Genomic DNA, 16,621 nt, shown 5'->3' on the forward strand with positions numbered 1-16,621 from the left:
GACAGATAGAACTCATGCGGCTGAAGGAGGAGGAGAAGGAAAAAGAGAGGAAGCATGTGGAGGAGATGGAGAGGATAAAGGCCCAGCAGAATATACCAACAAACCCTAGCAATCCTTCTCCAGGTACCACTTCCCATCCCAGAAAGTTCCCCACCTACAAGGCAGGTGATGATACTGAGGCCTTCTTAGAAAACTTCGAAAGGGCCTGCCTTGGGTACAACATCTCTACTGACCAATACATGGTAGAGCTGAGGCCGCAGCTCAGTGGACCCTTAGCTGAGGTGGCAGCTGAAATGCCTAAAGAACACATGAACAAGTATGAACTGTTTAAATCCAAGGCGAGAGTCAGAATGGGGATAACACCCGAGCAGTCTCGTCGGAGGTTCAGAGCCCTAAGGTGGAAACCAGACATGTCATTTACCCGACATGCCTACCACATTGTAAAACATTGGGATGCCTGGATATCAGGAGCAAGTGTTGAATCTCCAGTAAATTTGCCCTTCCTAATGCAAATGGAACAATTCTTAGAGGGTGTTCCTGAGGAAATAGAAAGATACATCCTAGATGGGAAACCCAAAACTGTAATTGAGGCAGGAGAGATTGGAGCCAGATGGGTGGAGGTGGCAGAGAAGAAGAAAACTGGTCGCAGTTGGAGCGGAGACCAGAAGAGACCACCCCAGACCACACCCTATTACCGGGGGCCGCCCAAAGCCCCACCTACCTCCCAAAGAACCCTCCAGACCCCTTATCGTCCCACCACCCCGTTCTCCAGCAACCCTCCTCGCCCCAGTGACCCGTCAGCTGGACGATGTTTTAAGTGTAACGAGCTGGGGCATGTAAAGGCCAACTGCCCCAAGAACCCCAACAGATTACAGTCATTGCACCGGAATCACACCAGAGGTCCACAGGCCCAGATACCTCCCAGATACCCTTGGAGCGGAGGGAAACTGTGAGTGTGGGTGGGAAGAAGGTCACCGCGTGGAGGGACACCGGAGCACAAGTGTCAGCTATCCATGCTTCCTTAGTGGACCCCAATTTAATCAACCCAGAGATCCAAGTGACGATTCAACCCTTCAAGTCCAACTCTTTCAATTTGCCTACAGCCAAGTTGCCTGTCCAGTACAAGGGCTGGTCAGGAATGTGGACTTTTGCAGTCTATGATGATTATCCCATCCCCATGCTGTTGGGGGAAGACTTGGCCAATCATGTGAAGCAGGCCAAGAGGGTGGGAATGGTCACCCGCAACCAGGCTAAACAAGCCGTGAGGCCTAGCTCTGTTCCGGAAACTTCTATCAGGACCCAGTCAGAGGTGATGGACCTGGACCCCAGGCCAATGTCTGCAACAGCAGTAGTGGATCCAGTCCCAGAGACCCAGACGGAACCAGTCCCAGAACCGGAACCAGCCAAACAACCAACACCAGACCCCGTGTCAGCACTGAATCCAGTACTTGCAACCTCAACACCAGAGGGCCCCACCGAACCTGAACTGGCAGCAGCCGATAACCCTACACAAGAGGCTCAGCCGGAGCCTGAATCCCAACATAGTGCACCAGCGGAGAGCTGTTCACAGTCAACAGAAACAGCTCCATCCCCTATATCGCTTCCAGAGGGACCAAGCCTAGGTCCACAATCCCATGAGGAACTGATGTCTCCAGCATCAAGGGAACAGTTCCAGACCGAACAGGAAGCAGATGAAAGCCTCCAGAGAGCTTGGACGGCGGCACGGAGCAACCCACCGCCTCTCAGCTCTTCTAATAGATCCAGGTTTGTTGTAGAAAGAGGACTTTTATACAAGGAAACTCTTTCTGGGGGACACCAGGAAGACTGGCATCCTCAGAGACAGTTGGTAGTTCCAACTAAATACCGGGCCAAGCTCTTGAGCTTAGCCCATGATCACCCTAGTGGCCATGCTGGGGTGAACAGGACCAAAGACCGTTTGGGGGGGTCATTCCACTGGGAGGGAATGGGCAAGGATGTTTCTACCTATGTCCAGTCTTGTGAGGTGTGCCAAAGAGTGGGAAAACCCCAAGACCAGGTCAAAGCTCCTCTCCAGCCACTCCCCATCATTGAAGTTCCATTTCAGCGACTAGCTGTGGATATTCTGGGTCCTTTTCCGAAAAAGACACCCAGAGGAAGGCAGTACATACTGACTTTCATGGATTTTGCCACCCGATGGCCGGAAGCAGTAGCTCTAAGCAACACCAGGGCTAAAAGTGTGTGCCAGGCACTAGCAGACATTTTTGCCAGGGTAGGTTGGCCCTCCGACATCCTCACAGATGCAGGGACTAGTTTCCTGGCAGGAACTATGAAAAACCTTTGGGAAGCTCATGGGGTAAATCACTTGGTTGCCACTCCTTACCATCATCAAACAAATGGCATGGTGGAGAAGTTTAATGGAACTTTGGGGGCCATGATACGTAAATTCGTAAATGAGCACTCCAATGATTGGGACCTAGTATTGCAGCAGTTGCTCTTTGCCTACAGAGCTGTACCACATCCCAGTTTAGGGTTTTCCCCATTTGAACTTGTATATGGCCGTGAGGTTAAGGGGCCATTGCAGTTGGTGAAGCAGCAATGGGAGGGATTTACACCTTCTCCAGGAACTAACATTCTGGACTTTGTAACCAACCTACAAAACACCCTCCGAACCTCTTTAGCCCTTGCTAGAGAAAACTTACAGGATGCTCAAAAAGAGCAAAAAGCCTGGTATGATAAACATGCCAGAGAGCGTTCCTTCAAAGTAGGAGACCAGGTCATGGTCTTAAAGGCACTCCAGGCCCATAAAATGGAAGCATCATGGGAAGGGCCATTCACGGTCCAGGAGCGCCTGGGAGCTGTTAATTATCTCATAGCATTCCCCACCTCCAACCGAAAGCCTAAGGTGTACCATATTAATTCTCTAAAGCCCTTTTATTCCAGAGAATTAAAGGTTTGTCAGTTTACAGCCCAGGGAGGAGACGACGCTGAGTGGCCTGAAGGTGTTTACTACGAAGGGAAATGTGCTGGTGGTGTGGAAGAGGTGAACCTCTCCATGACCCTTGGGCGTATGCAGCGACAGCAGATCCAGGAGCTGTGCACTAGCTACGCGCCAACGTTCTCAGCCACCCCAGGACTGACTGAACGGGCATACCACTCCATTGACACAGGTAATGCTCACCCAATTAGGGTCCAACCTTACCGGGTGTCTCCTCAAGCTAAAACTGCTATAGAACGGGAGATCCAGGATATGTTACAGATGGGGGTAATCCGCCCCTCTGAAAGTGCATGGGCATCTCCAGTGGTTCTAGTTCCCAAACCAGATGGGGAAATACGTTTTTGCGTGGACTACCGTAAGCTAAATGCTGTAACTCGCCCAGACAACTATCCCATGCCACGCACAGATGAACTATTAGAGAAACTGGGAAGGGCCCAGTTCATCTCTACCTTGGACTTAACCAAGGGGTACTGGCAGGTACCGCTAGATGGATCTGCCAAGGAAAGGTCAGCCTTCATCACACATCTCGGGCTGTATGAATTTAATGTACTCCCTTTCGGGCTGCGAAATGCACCCGCCACTTTCCAAAGACTTGTAGATGGTCTCCTAGCGGGATTAGGAGAATATGCAGTCGCCTACCTTGACGATGTGGCCATATTTTCGGATTCCTGGGCAGACCACCTGGAACATCTACAAAAAGTCCTTGAGCGCATAAGGGAGGCAGGACTAACTGTTAAGGCTAAGAAGTGTCAAATAGGCCTAAACAGAGTGACTTACCTTGGACACCAGGTGGGTCAAGGAACTATCAGCCCCCTACAGGCCAAAGTGGATGCTATCCAAAAGTGGCCTGTCCCAAAGTCAAAGAAACAGGTTCAATCCTTCTTAGGCTTGGCCGGTTATTACAGACGATTTGTACCGCACTACAGCCAAATCGCTGCCCCACTGACAGACCTAACCAAAAAGAAACAGCCAAATGCTGTTCAGTGGACCGGAAAGTGTCAGAAGGCCTTTAACAAGCTTAAAGCGACACTCATGTCTGACCCTGTACTAAGGGCCCCAGACTTTGACAAACCGTTCCTAGTAACCACAGATGCATCCGAGCGTGGTGTGGGAGCAGTTTTAATGCAGAAAGGACCTGATCAAGAATTCCACCCTGTAGTGTTTCTCAGCAAAAAACTGTCTGAGAGGGAAAGCAACTGGTCAGTCACTGAAAAAGAATGTTATGCCATTGTCTACGCTCTGGAAAAGCTACGCCCATATGTTTGGGGACGGCGTTTCCACCTGCAAACCGACCATGCTGCACTAAAGTGGCTTCACACCGTCAAAGAAACTAACAGAAAACTTCTTCGGTGGAGTTTAGCTCTCCAAGATTTTGATTTCGACATCCAACACATCTCAGGAGCTTCTAACAAAGTGGCTGATGCACTCTCCCGTGAAAGTTTCCCAGAATCAACTGGTTAAAATCGTCCTTGAGATGTGGAAAATATTGTTAGTCTTTATGTACTTGGTAGTATATTTAGAGATGCATGTGTCTTATTAACTCTGTTTTCCTAGAGCTCCAGGAAGAAATCCCAGCCAGTGTTTCACCCTAGCTGAGATTTGGGGGGCGTGTCATAAATATAAAGGGAAGGGTAAACCCCTTTGAAATCCCTCCTGGCCAGGGGAAAGCTCCTCTCACCTGTAAAGGGTTAAGAAGCTAAAGGTAACCTCGCTGGCACCTGACCAAAATGACCAATGAGGAGACAAGATACTTTCAAAAGCTGGGAGGAGGGAGAGAAACAAAGGGTTTGTGTGTCTGTCTGTAGTCGTCTTGGCCGGGGACAGAACAGGAATGGAGTCTTAGAACTTTTAGTAAGTAATCTAGCTAGGTATGTGTTAGATTATGATTTCTTTAAATGGCTGAGAAAAGAATTGTGCTGAATAGAATAACTATTTCTGTCTGTGTATCTTTTTTGTAACTTAAGGTTTTGCCTAGAGGGGTTCTCTATGTTTTTGAATCTAATTACCCTGTAAGATATATACCATCCTGATTTTACAGGGGGGATTTCTTTATTTCTATTTACTTCTATTTTTTTATTAAAAGTCTTCTTGTAAAACACTGAATGCTTTTTCATTGTTCTCAGATCCAAGGGTTTGGGTTTGTGGTCACCTATGCAAATTGGTGAGGCTTTTTGTCCAACATTTCCCAGGAAAGGGGGGGTGCAAGTGTTGGGAGGATTGTTCATTGTTCTTAAGATCCAAGCGTCTGGGTCTGTAGTCACCTAGACAAATTGGTGAGGCTTTTTACCAAACCTTGTCCAGGAAGTGGGGTGCAAGGTTTTGGGAAGTATTTTGGGGGGAAGGACGCGTCCAAACAGCTCTTCCCCAGTAACCAGTATTAGTTTGGTGGTGGTAGCGGCCTGTCCAAGGTGTAATATTTTGTACCTTGGAGAAGTTTTGACCTAAGCTGGTAAAGATAAGCTTAGGAGGTTTTTCATGCAGGTCCCCACATCTGTACCCTAGAGTTCAGAGTGGGGGAGGAACCTTGACAGGTGTGATGTTGGTATTATGTTAATAATACATATGGAAAAATAGGTCATCTAAATTCCAGTTTAGTGTCTGCATCTTTACTTTTCAACGTTGCAAAAAAAAAAAAAAAGGAAGTGAAATAAGGTTTTAAGCATGCTTGAATCTGATATATTGCCTACTGCCTTTATTAAACTCAAGTGCTAGTGTGATGTTGCTGCTGGCACTTTATGCCTGAAACTAAGAGGTTCTTTGCCAGTTGTACATTATTACAGTATTCGACACCATGAAAATGCAAGACTAATTTGGTGCTGGCAGCCTGCCGTCTACAACAGTTCACACTTTAAATAGGAGGGATATTGGCATCTTGATAGTTGAAAAAACCTCCATATGTTTTTTAAAATTAGCTCAGGCCTTATTTTCTGAGTGTTGGTAAGGCTGTTTCTTAACCTCAAAGTAATCATCTTGTATGCATTATAAATGTTTTTCTCATTCTTTTGTCTCTGCTTTTGTCTACAGCTGGTCTGTGTTTAGCTGGAGTCTCCTGAACATATAGGATGTAATCTGTACCGGTTGTCCAAGTGTTTATTTTTCTGGTGTGCAGCAGATACCATATAGAAAATTCAAAACAGAATCTGTTCCTTAATCTAGTCTTTTCAAACTAGAAAAGCTAAAAAATTGTTGCTCCCCTTCAGCTTTTATTATATTAAAATATTAGTACCATTAAAGTTGAGCCATAAAGTCATTAATGTACAAAATACCACTCTTTCACTATGTTGTATTTTAGTATTGCCATATGCATGGCCCTCTATGGGAGCTCACAGAAATATGTGACTTCTACTATGTGAAAAATGGCCTTTTGAAGCTCTAGAATTAAAACACAATAGATTTTTTTATTTGCAAGAATAACTTGAACCATATTCTAGGCCTGCAACTTAGATAAAATGGTGTGGTAGTAAGCCTAACCTAGGTGTCATTTTTTAAAAGATCTTTATTTTTTTTCACAATGACATATTAAATATAGAATGATTAACTAGATTAAATAAACATCTGAGTCCCCACACTAGCCCTGGAAGAGCAGAATTGGGCCAGGTGGGCCTACTCAGATAATTAGGGTGCAACGAGGGAAGCTTTTGGCTGGAGGCAGCTAATTAGAGACAGGTTCACCTCTGCAGGAAAAGGTAGACCTATAAAGCCAGTCAGCTGCCCACAGACTGGGTGGTAGTCAGTTGCTGGGAAAAGGGAGAGATGTTTGTGGGTTGCTGGGAAAGACTGCAGGAAGGTAGATTCTTGGAGCTGGTACACCCAATGAGAGAAGGGGAACTAGGGAGTAGGTAGCAGTCCAGGGAAGGAGCAGAGAGAGAGAGCACCCAGAACTGCTGAGCTGAGGGTCCCTGGACTGGAACCTGGAATAGAGGTTAGACCTACATTCCCCTACCAGCTACTGAGGGAGTGGCCCCTGGGCAGCAAATAGGAAGGCTACCTATGACTGTTGATGAATTGTACCCCAGAAGGGGGAATGCTGAGTGACTTACCTGAATAGCTAAGTCCCAAAGGAGATGCTGAGGGTCCTGGAGCAAGAACAGAGCTGCAGACCAGAGGGAGAGACTGAGTAATGGCATGCAAAACATGCATGGATGTGTTGGCCTTGAGAGCTAATTTCCAGAGTCTCTAGGAGGAGGCACTAGACTAGCAGTAAGTGAATATGGGCTGCTGGTCACCCTCAGGGAAGGGGACCGTGAAAGAGTACATAAGGCAGTCACTTCTGATATAAGGGGCATGAAGATGGAGCTGTCTGCAGTACAGGCTTTTGTGGCTGAGAAAAGTTATCCCCTACCAGGATGGATACCACTCCCACAGAGCAGAACAGGGGTGGGCCCATATCACATGAGGATGGCTGAAAACTAGTTAAGACTGGGGGAAACCTTGGTATACCTCCAGGACTATCTGATGATGGCTGGTCAACAAGAGCACTTGTGTAGGATCATACAGGCAGGAAGTGGGAGAAGTCATAAGGGCCAGGAATAGGCAAGGTGCTCTGGGACTTAAAGGCCCAACCCCAAAGGTGCTGTGGGAGCAGGAGGCACTTGAAGAGGGAGTCCCCCTAGAGGGAAGGGAAGAGCCTTACCAGGAGGCAAGGATGGAGATAAGAGCCCAGAGAATCCCACACAATAAGCAATTGGGTCAAAGGGGGACCTGCTTTTGGTGTGGAGAAGAGGGTCATATAAACAGGCATTGCCCCCACAGGGGAAAAAAGTGAGTCAGGAAAAGGGGGGACTAAAGCATGAGGGAAAAGGAGAACCAGAAGCCTGTAAGGAGCCCATAAGAATGGTGGAGAAACCTAAGAGGCAGATAAAGAAATGTGAGGTGAAACTGGGGGGAATGAGGAGAAAGTCCTTTAATTAATTACTTTCCTCCCTGAGGGGTCTAACAGTGAGATGAACCACAAAACAATGGTGACTCAGACACTGGGTGTCAAGGTGCTGGAGGTCTTGGTGGAGATGGTCCAACAGCTGAGAGAGAAGCTCTTTACTTCAGAGCAGGTCTTGCAGGAGGCTGCACAGGACCTGGCATTCCAGTGGGAGGAACTTGAAGTGCTATGGAGGAATGGGACAGACTGCAGCTTGTAGTCAGGGACCTGAAACAAGAAAGGGATTACCTGAGAATCCAGATGTGCAGTTGGTGATTTACAGTAGTCAAATATCTGCCCATTCCTGGGTTGGGGTCTTGAGCAGGAGGATATATGATTGGGTGAGATCCCCCACTAGACCTGGAAGAGCAGAATTGGGCCAGGTGGGCCCAATCAGCTTATTAGGCTGCAAACAGGAGAACTTTTGGGTGGAGGCAGCTAATTAGAGAAGCTCATTGGTGCAGGAACAGGTGGGGCCTATAAAGCCAGCTTCCTGGCTTTAGACTGGAGCTGTGGGGAAGGGCTGCAGGAAGGCAGGCAGCAGTCTCTCCCTGAGAAGAGGGCTGAGGATTCTTGGCACTAGTACACCCAGAGAGAGAAGAGGATCAGAGTGGTAGGCTGCAATCCAAGGAAGGAGCATTGAGGATCACCTAAACTGCTGAGCTGAGGGTCCCTGGAGAAAAGGGCAGGCCTGGGTTCCCTTACCAGCTACCAAGCGGGTGGTGTAGACGTGAGGCAGTGAAAGACTGTACCCTGGAAGGGGAATGCTGAGTAACCTAGCTGGAGGGATGAGTCATGAAGGAGATGCTGTGGGTCCTGGAGTGAGGAGAGCTGCAGACCAGAAGGGGCATTGGAGTGATAGTATATGCATTGTGGCAGGGGCATTGGCCTCCAGTGCTAATCCCCAGAGTGACCAGGAGGAGGTGCCAACCTAGTGGTGAGTGGTGCACCCCTTGACAATTTGTGAAATGGCTGTATTAAAATATTAAGAATGCCAACATTGCCCAGACAGCTGGTCACAGGCCAAATTTATGACCTGAATGATAATGAATCTAAAGCAAATTACCTTTCCAGAGACACAAAGTAGAATCTTCAAAGCCTCTTGAAAGATCTCACTTCAGTTCATTGGTGTGGACGGTCTTAAAAGTATGCTGAAATGGTCAATCCTAAACAAGACCAAAAAGAGCCCCCTCATGCAGTCCCCATCACACTTTAAAGACAGCTCTTGCACAAGACTGACCGCAATCTTTTTTTGATACAGTCTTGGTTTATACTGTAATCCTGGCACTTCTTATGGATCCTTTCATTCTGCTGCCAACTTTAGACTTCATTTACTGTGGGGATGAGGAATCTGTTGGCTTGATCCAGTTTTTAAAATTGGGTTTACTGTAGTACTGGTTTAAGATGTTTTGCTTGGCCGGTTTTGGATTCCTTTATCTCTATTTCATATGCCTTTTTCCAGAGTCTTCTAGTTTACAGTTCCTCAGAAAAATAATTCTCCTCCCTACACTTGAATTGTGTTCCTGAAGCATAGATCCACTTCTCATTTAAAGAGCCAGAATCCTAATATAAATAAATATGTGCAGAAAAAGTTGCATAGGGCTGTTTTATCTTCTCTGTGATACTGTCTTTTCCAAACTTAGGTCAATGCATGGTGCTTTTTAATATTTTCTCCATAAGTCTTATACCTCAAAAATCTGCTGCAGACTCTCACGTTTGGCTTCCATACTTGCATAGTATTGATCATGTTTCTTATCTGTCTAGGCTTGCCAGAAAAATCAAATGCAGGAAGGACCCCCAACCCCCACCCCAACTGTCTCAGCCATTGACAGCAATATAATAATGCTCTTAGTGGTTCTTGGATGCTGAGCTGGTTTCATCCTGTGTAATTTCTTTTTTACACCTATACTGACATAGCATATTGTTGACTGAGTTCTGCTGCAGCACTGAAGTGGGAGGAAGCATTGTTTAATGGTGAAAGTGGAAAACTGACAACTTCCATTGACTTCAATAGGATCAGGACTTCTGACTTGTATTGCTGGCACTGTGACTGACCCACAGGCAAGTTACTTAACACATCTATGCCCTAGCTTGCTCTTCTGTAAAATATCTACCTCGTAGTGTGGTTTTAAAAGAGGATCTAAAAATATTTCCAAAAAAATAAAGTAAATGCAAAATGTGTTAAACTGGGTGAAACCTTGTTATGGGGTGAATTAAAACCTTACTGAGATTGAGTCACCCTTCAATTAACTGTAAGGATAAGCCTCCACCTAAGACAAAAGGTGTATATGAACCTGCCCAGGAGTTTTTGCTAAGTATTGGTGGGTTTTTTTGGGAGGGGGAGGGAAGGTTTTGGGGGGTCAGTGGTGCTGGCTGAAAAGTGTTCTTGGTGCTGTGAAGAAAATAAGCGCTTTCCTATTTGATTCCTTCTGCATTCAGAGACCTAGGACTTTGTACATTCTTTGTAAGTTAGCAAAATACCTGATTACTACTCTCAATTTCTACTCCCAAATTGACCATCCCCAGGTACTCAAACTTTGGCTAGCTGCTCAGGTGAAAAAGCAGCAAATATACATTTGGAATTCTGGTTCTTAGGTAGAGACATTCCAGGTGTGAAATTCATGAATTTCTGTTCTTTTCCAAAAGAAGGGGGGAGAGTGTTTTCTGCAGGAGGAGAAAGATAATGTTATATGCCAGAAGAAGGCCCCATTGCCACAATTGCCTTTTTCTGAAGTCAAAGTAGACTGGGAATTTAGACTTGGTGGGTTGTTTGTTTGTTTGTTTGTTTTTGGGGGGTGGGGGTTGGTGATGAATCTGATTCAAGTATTCCATGCACTCTGCTATGTGGATTCTGGTAATCTGATGTCACATTTCATGGATGCCAACAAAATAACAAAACATAGCTTTAGGATGAATTCATCTTGACCTGTTGAAGTGAAAGAATCAGGAGGGGATAAAAGCAGCAAATCCAATTTAATGTTTCTCCCTTGCACATGAGAAACAGTTTATGCACATTGGCTCATTTTTTTCATTGTATCTGTCATGATTTTATGTGGTGGACACCACTATCTTTGTAATAAAAATAATCAGCTGCTTTAAGACTGTCCAAATATTAATATTAGGAGGCAAATTGATTTAAGACAGCATATTTGTATTATGGCAATTTGCATCAGTACAATAATTAGAAGCATCCTCTGTCATTTCCATAACTCATACCACCTGAAAATGCTTTATAAATGGATATACAATATCTGAAGTGATCACTTCACATATCATTCTGCTGTGGCTACCTTTGAAATTAAATGCAGCAGCTGTTTAACAGCATTCAACAATTCCACACAATAGTGGAATTAAAAGTATAATATCCAATTGAAATTGTAGGGGGAATGTAGGTAAGCATAATGAAATTATCCAAGCTGGAATTTACACTCCTATTCTTGCAAAAAGTTCCATCTAATGACCACTGAAGAACTTAGGTTTATGCCTTATCTGAAAGAGTACTTATGCAACAACAAGAACAGTAGTACTTGTGGCACCTTAGACTAACAAATTTATTAGACCATAAGCTATACTTACCTACATGCCTCCAGCTTCCATCCAGGAAACACCACACAATCCATTGTTTACAGCCAAGCTCTAAGATGCAACTGCATTTGCTCCAATCCCTCAGACAGAGACAAACACCTACAAGATCTCTATCAAGCATTCTTAAAACTATAATACTCGCCTGCTGAAGTGAAAAAACAGACTGACAGAGCCAGAAGAGTACCCAGAAGTCACCTATTACGGGACAGGCCCAACAAAGAAAATAACAGGACGCCACTAGCTGTCACCTTCAGCCCCCAACTAAAACCTCTCCATCGCATCATCAAAGATTTACAACCTATCCTGAAAAATGATCCCTCACTCTCGCGGATCTTGGGAGACAGACCAGTCCTCGCTTACAGATAGCCCCACAACCTGAAGCAAATACTCACCAGCCACCACACAACAAAAACACTAACCCAGGAACCTATCCTTACAACAAAGCCCAATGCCAACTCTGTCCCCATATTTATTCAAGTGACACCGTCATATGACCTAATCACATTAGCCTCGCCTTCAGGGGCTTGTTCACCTGCACATCTACCAATGTGATGTGCCAGCAGTGCCCCTCTGCCATGTACATTGGCCAAACTGGACATTCTCTACACAAAAGAATAAATGGACACACATCTGACATCAGTTTTTGAATCTTATGATTACTGGTAGGAGAACACTTCAACCTCTCTGGCCACTCAGTAAAGATTTAAGGGTGGCAATTTAGCAACAGAAAAGCTTCAAAAACAGACTCCGAGACTGCTGAGCTTGAATTAATATGCAAATTAGATACCATTAACTTGGGTTTGAATAGGGACTGGGAATGGCTGGGTCATTACACATATTGAATCTATTTCCTTAAGTATTCTCCCACCTTCTTGTCAACTGTCTAAATTGGCCATCTTGATTATCACTAAAGCTTTTTTTTCTCCTGCTAATAGCTCATCTTAATTAATTAGCCTCTTACAGTTTGCATGGTAACTTCCAACTTGTGTGTGTATATCTTATATGTTCCATTCTATGCATCTGATGAAGTGGGCTGTAGCCCATGAAAGCTTATGCTCTAATAAAATTGTTAGTCTCTAAGGTGCCACAAGTACTCAGGTTTCAGAGTAGCAGCCGTGTTAGTCTGTATCCGCAAAAACAGATCGAACAACAGTGTGACTAGCACCATGCTGTGGCTTTGGTTAACTGCTGACTCAAAAGTAACATGGAGTGAATCCCTGTTTTGAGCACTTGTCTTCACTAAGGAAAAGTTTGGTTTTGTTTTTAACCACCTGTTAGCTAATACATGGGGGAAAATCCTAGCTGTTGTTTTCCCATATGCTGAACCCCGTGCTTCCCTTTAATCTTTACATGTGTTAGCAGGTCCTGGTAAAGTACAAACTTGTCCATGCTACAATTTTTATTATGCTTTAGTAACACCGTTCGCCAACAGATTGTGGGGCTGGGGGAAGAAACTCTATCCCTAGTGTGGAATGCACCATTTATGGGCAAAAAAGGGGTGCTTTTTTCAATCCTGTCAACTCAGTATGTCAGCTTAACATAACTGAAAAGCCTCACTGAGATGCAGGATAAAACAAATGAAGCTATATTAGCTGTCAATGTTGTAGCAGTGGTTCTCAACCAGGGGTGTGCGTACCCCTGGTTGTATGCAGAGGTCTTCCAGGGGGTACATCAACTCATCTAGATACTTGTCTAGTTTTACAACAGACCACATAAAAAGTACTAGTGAAGTCAGTGCAAACTAAAATGTCATACAGACAATGACTTGTTTATATTGCTCTACACTAGACACTGACATGTAAGTACAATATTTATTTTCAAATTGATTTACCATATAATATGGTAATGAGAAAGTTAAGCAATTTTTCAGTAATAGTGTCACTTTTTTGTATTTTTGTCTTATTTTTGTAAGCAAAGTAGTTTTTAACTGAGATGAAACTAGGGCTGCCAACTTTCTAATGGCACAAAACCAAACCCCTGCCCCTTCTCCAAGGTCCCACTCGCTTCATTTTCCCCCCTCCCTCTTCCACATTCACTGGGCTGGGGCAGGTGGGTGGGGTGCAGGAGGGGGGTGAGGACTCTAGCTGGGGATGCAGGCTCTGGGATGGGGCTAGGGTGGGATGAGGAGTTTGGGGTGTAGGGGGCTCAGGGCTGGGGCAGGGTGTGGGGGCTGGGGGGAGAGAGTGCAGGCTCTGGGATGGAGTTTGGGTGTTGGGGGGGACTCTGGGTTGGGGTGTGGGGTCCAGGGGGTGGTTACCATAGCTCCCAGGAAGTGGCCACCAGGTCCCTGCAGCCCCTAGGCACATGGGTCACCAGGGAGGTACTGCCTCCTGCCCTCACACCTATAGGCACCAACCCCACAGCTCCCATTGGCCAGGAACTGCCTGCCTTAGCCCCATTGCACCGCTGACCGTGAGCTCCACAAGGTAAGTACCTCCCAGCTGGAGCCCACACCCCTTCCTGCACCCCAACCCTCTGCTCCAGGCTCAGCCTGGAGCCCTCTTCCACACTTTGAATCCCTCAACCCCACACCCCAGCCTGCATTTTAACCAGGCATTTCCAGCATAATGTAATTTGATCAAACGATCAAAATCTTTTTTGATTGAAAAAGACCTTTTGCTCATGAGGACCTACCCTATTGGCTTGTCTACACTAGAGCTTTTTACCTCAAATCAATTATTTGCAATTAACATGAGGCTGTTACTTTGTTAATTGGTTACCAATTTGAGATAAATAGGTATGTCCACACTAATCTTATTCTCTTCAGCAGCAGTGTGTTCTGTGCACCTCTTGTATCCAAGTATCAATTGGGTCAGGCCTAGCTTAGTTTGCAAGATTTTATGGGATCACATCCCAATGGCTGAAGGCTTAAAAATGCAACTAAGAACTGACAAATCAGAGCTATGTTTGCATCCTGGTTAGTGTGAATTCTCAACCACCAAATATCTATTCTGTATTCAAGTACATGAAAAGCACTCTAGAAAGTGGTTACGTAAAGCAAGGCTCATTGTATTTTCTAAACATTAGAGAAACATTCCAACTGATTATAAAATGCATCCATTAGGAAGTGTTAGCATCTAAAAATACTAATATTCATGTATGCATTAATATTTACTAACTACACTCAAGCAGTTCCCATTTTAGGAACTAATGTTTAAGGTTGTAGCAGAAAGTCAGGCAGTAGGGGAATGAGGAATAATAAATCAGACACATAACTTTAGGGATAATGCTGTTTTCCTTATTCTAAGGAAAGTGTTTTTTCTGCATCTGATGTCACAAACATAAGCTTAATTTATTTAAATGAGGAACTGCCTATATGTGTAATGTGGCTGCTGATGAGTGGAGAACTGGGCCTCCCTTTACTCTCCTGTAAAGTTAAACCTCTTTTAAACGACAGGTTTTCCTTTTGGTCTTTATCCCCCCCCCATCACATCTAGGGTTGCCAGGCATCTGGCTTTTGACCAGAACACCCGGTTGAGAAGGGACCCTGGCGGCTCTGGTCGGCCTTTAAAAGTTGGTGGTACAGCAGGGCTAAAACGGGTTCCGTGCAGCTCCCAGAAGTGACCATGGCCCCGTGGCTCCTAGGCAGGGGTAAAAGTAAGTCTAGGGACTTACTAGTACGGGGCTGGGCTGGGGGAGGTCAGAGCCAGCTGCAGCCCACCCTGTACCAGCAGGTGCCTCCTTCCCCCTCCCTGGGGTAACAGCGGCAGCCAGGGCCTCTGGCAGTGGTTTAAAGGGCCCTGGGTGGTAGCGGCAGCTGGAGCCCTGGGCCCTTTAAATCATCTCTGGAGCCTGCCACCATTTCCCTGGGCCCTTTAAATCATCCCCGGAGCCCTGGGAAAGCAGCGGCGGGGCTCCGGGGATGATTTAAAGGGCCCAGGGCTCAACCGCCACTGCTGCCCCAGCCCCACCACCACTACCCCAGGGCTCCGGCACCAGGGCTCTGGCAGCAATTTAAAGGGCTGGGGGCTCCAGCTAGTGCTGGGAGCCGCAGGCCCTTTAAATTGTGCCTGGGGAAGCCGATCCACCCCAGTATGGTGCACCGGCTCTTGCCGGTATGCTGTACCTGCTTGCTTGCACCTCTGCTCCTAGGTGCAGATGCGACTGGGGCAGGGGCGGCATGCAGAGCTTCCAAGTGCCACCCCTGCAGCTCCCAATGGCCAGGAACCACGACCAGTGGAAGCTGTGGGGGCAGTGCCTGCAGGTGTGGGCAGTGTGCACTGTGAAGAACTGCCTGGCCATGCCCCCACCTAGGGGCTGGACATGGCAGCTGCTCCTGTGAGTAGCACAGAGCCAGTACAGGCAGGGACCCTGCCTTAGTCCTGCTGCGCCTCCAACTGGGAGCTGCCTAAGAAGTGCTGCCTGGCTAGAGACCGCACCCTGAACCCCCTGCCCCAGGTTGGAACACCTTCCTTCACTGGAACACCCTCCCAGAGCCCCCTCCCACACCCTGAACCCCTCATTTCTGGCCCCATCCCAGAGCCCACACCCCCAGCTGGAGCCCTCACCCCTTCCTGCAACCCAACCTCCTGCCCGAGCCCAGTGAAAGTGAGTGAGGGTGGGGGAGAGCAAGCAATGGAGGGAGGGGGGGCTGGAGTGAGTGGGGGCGGGGCCTCAGAAGTGGCAGGGCCTCAGGGAAGGGATGGGGCAAGGGTGTTCAGTTTTGGTCAATTAGAAAGTTGACAACCCTAACTGCATCTGTTTTTAAATGTTCTGTACCAGTGGCTTTCCCCTAGGGTCTGCAGACTAAGATTTCCAAAGGGGTTCCTGCATCTCCATTTGAAATTTTTTAGGTGTCTGCAAATGACCAGATCAAACCACTGCTCTAAACCATCCGTCATTAGAACTAGAGCCACGTTCTTTCACGCTTAATATTATTGACCTGATCCACTAAGGAAACATTTTAGAACATTGTGTGCAGCTGAAGACTGTCCTGTAGTTTCAGATAAGAACAAGAGAATAATTCATAACAAGACAGCCTTCAACTTCCATTTTATTTGGGACAACATAAAAATTATACTGGAGCTGTAAAATTGACCATCTAAATCCAAGCAGCCTACACAGGGAGTTCCAGAACTTGATCCAAACTCAACCCAACCCATAAAATTCTGATTCATATCAGAATCCAGATCCAGCCCACCCATAAA

The 16,621-nt window shown here is 46.3% G+C and overlaps 2 protein-coding genes across 2 annotated transcripts in view; one reads left to right on the forward strand and one right to left on the reverse strand.

The window, feature by feature from the left end:
- Positions 1-16,621, reverse strand: part of N4BP2 (NEDD4 binding protein 2) — a 119,936-nt gene that overhangs the window by 87,102 nt on the left and 16,213 nt on the right. The window lies entirely within an intron of this gene.
- Positions 1,139-8,109, forward strand: LOC311519342 (uncharacterized protein; the record flags this gene model as incomplete). The annotated part of the gene is made up of 3 exons (XM_084625761.1): positions 1,139-1,764; positions 2,920-3,072; positions 7,914-8,109. 3 exons carry the CDS (start codon positions 1,139-1,141, stop codon positions 8,107-8,109), a joined length of 975 nt encoding a protein of 324 aa, XP_084481887.1.

This window comes from Lepidochelys olivacea (genome assembly GCF_965140295.1).
Source record: "Lepidochelys olivacea isolate rLepOli2 genome assembly, chromosome: 4".
NCBI classification, from domain to species: Eukaryota; Metazoa; Chordata; order Testudines; family Cheloniidae; genus Lepidochelys; species Lepidochelys olivacea.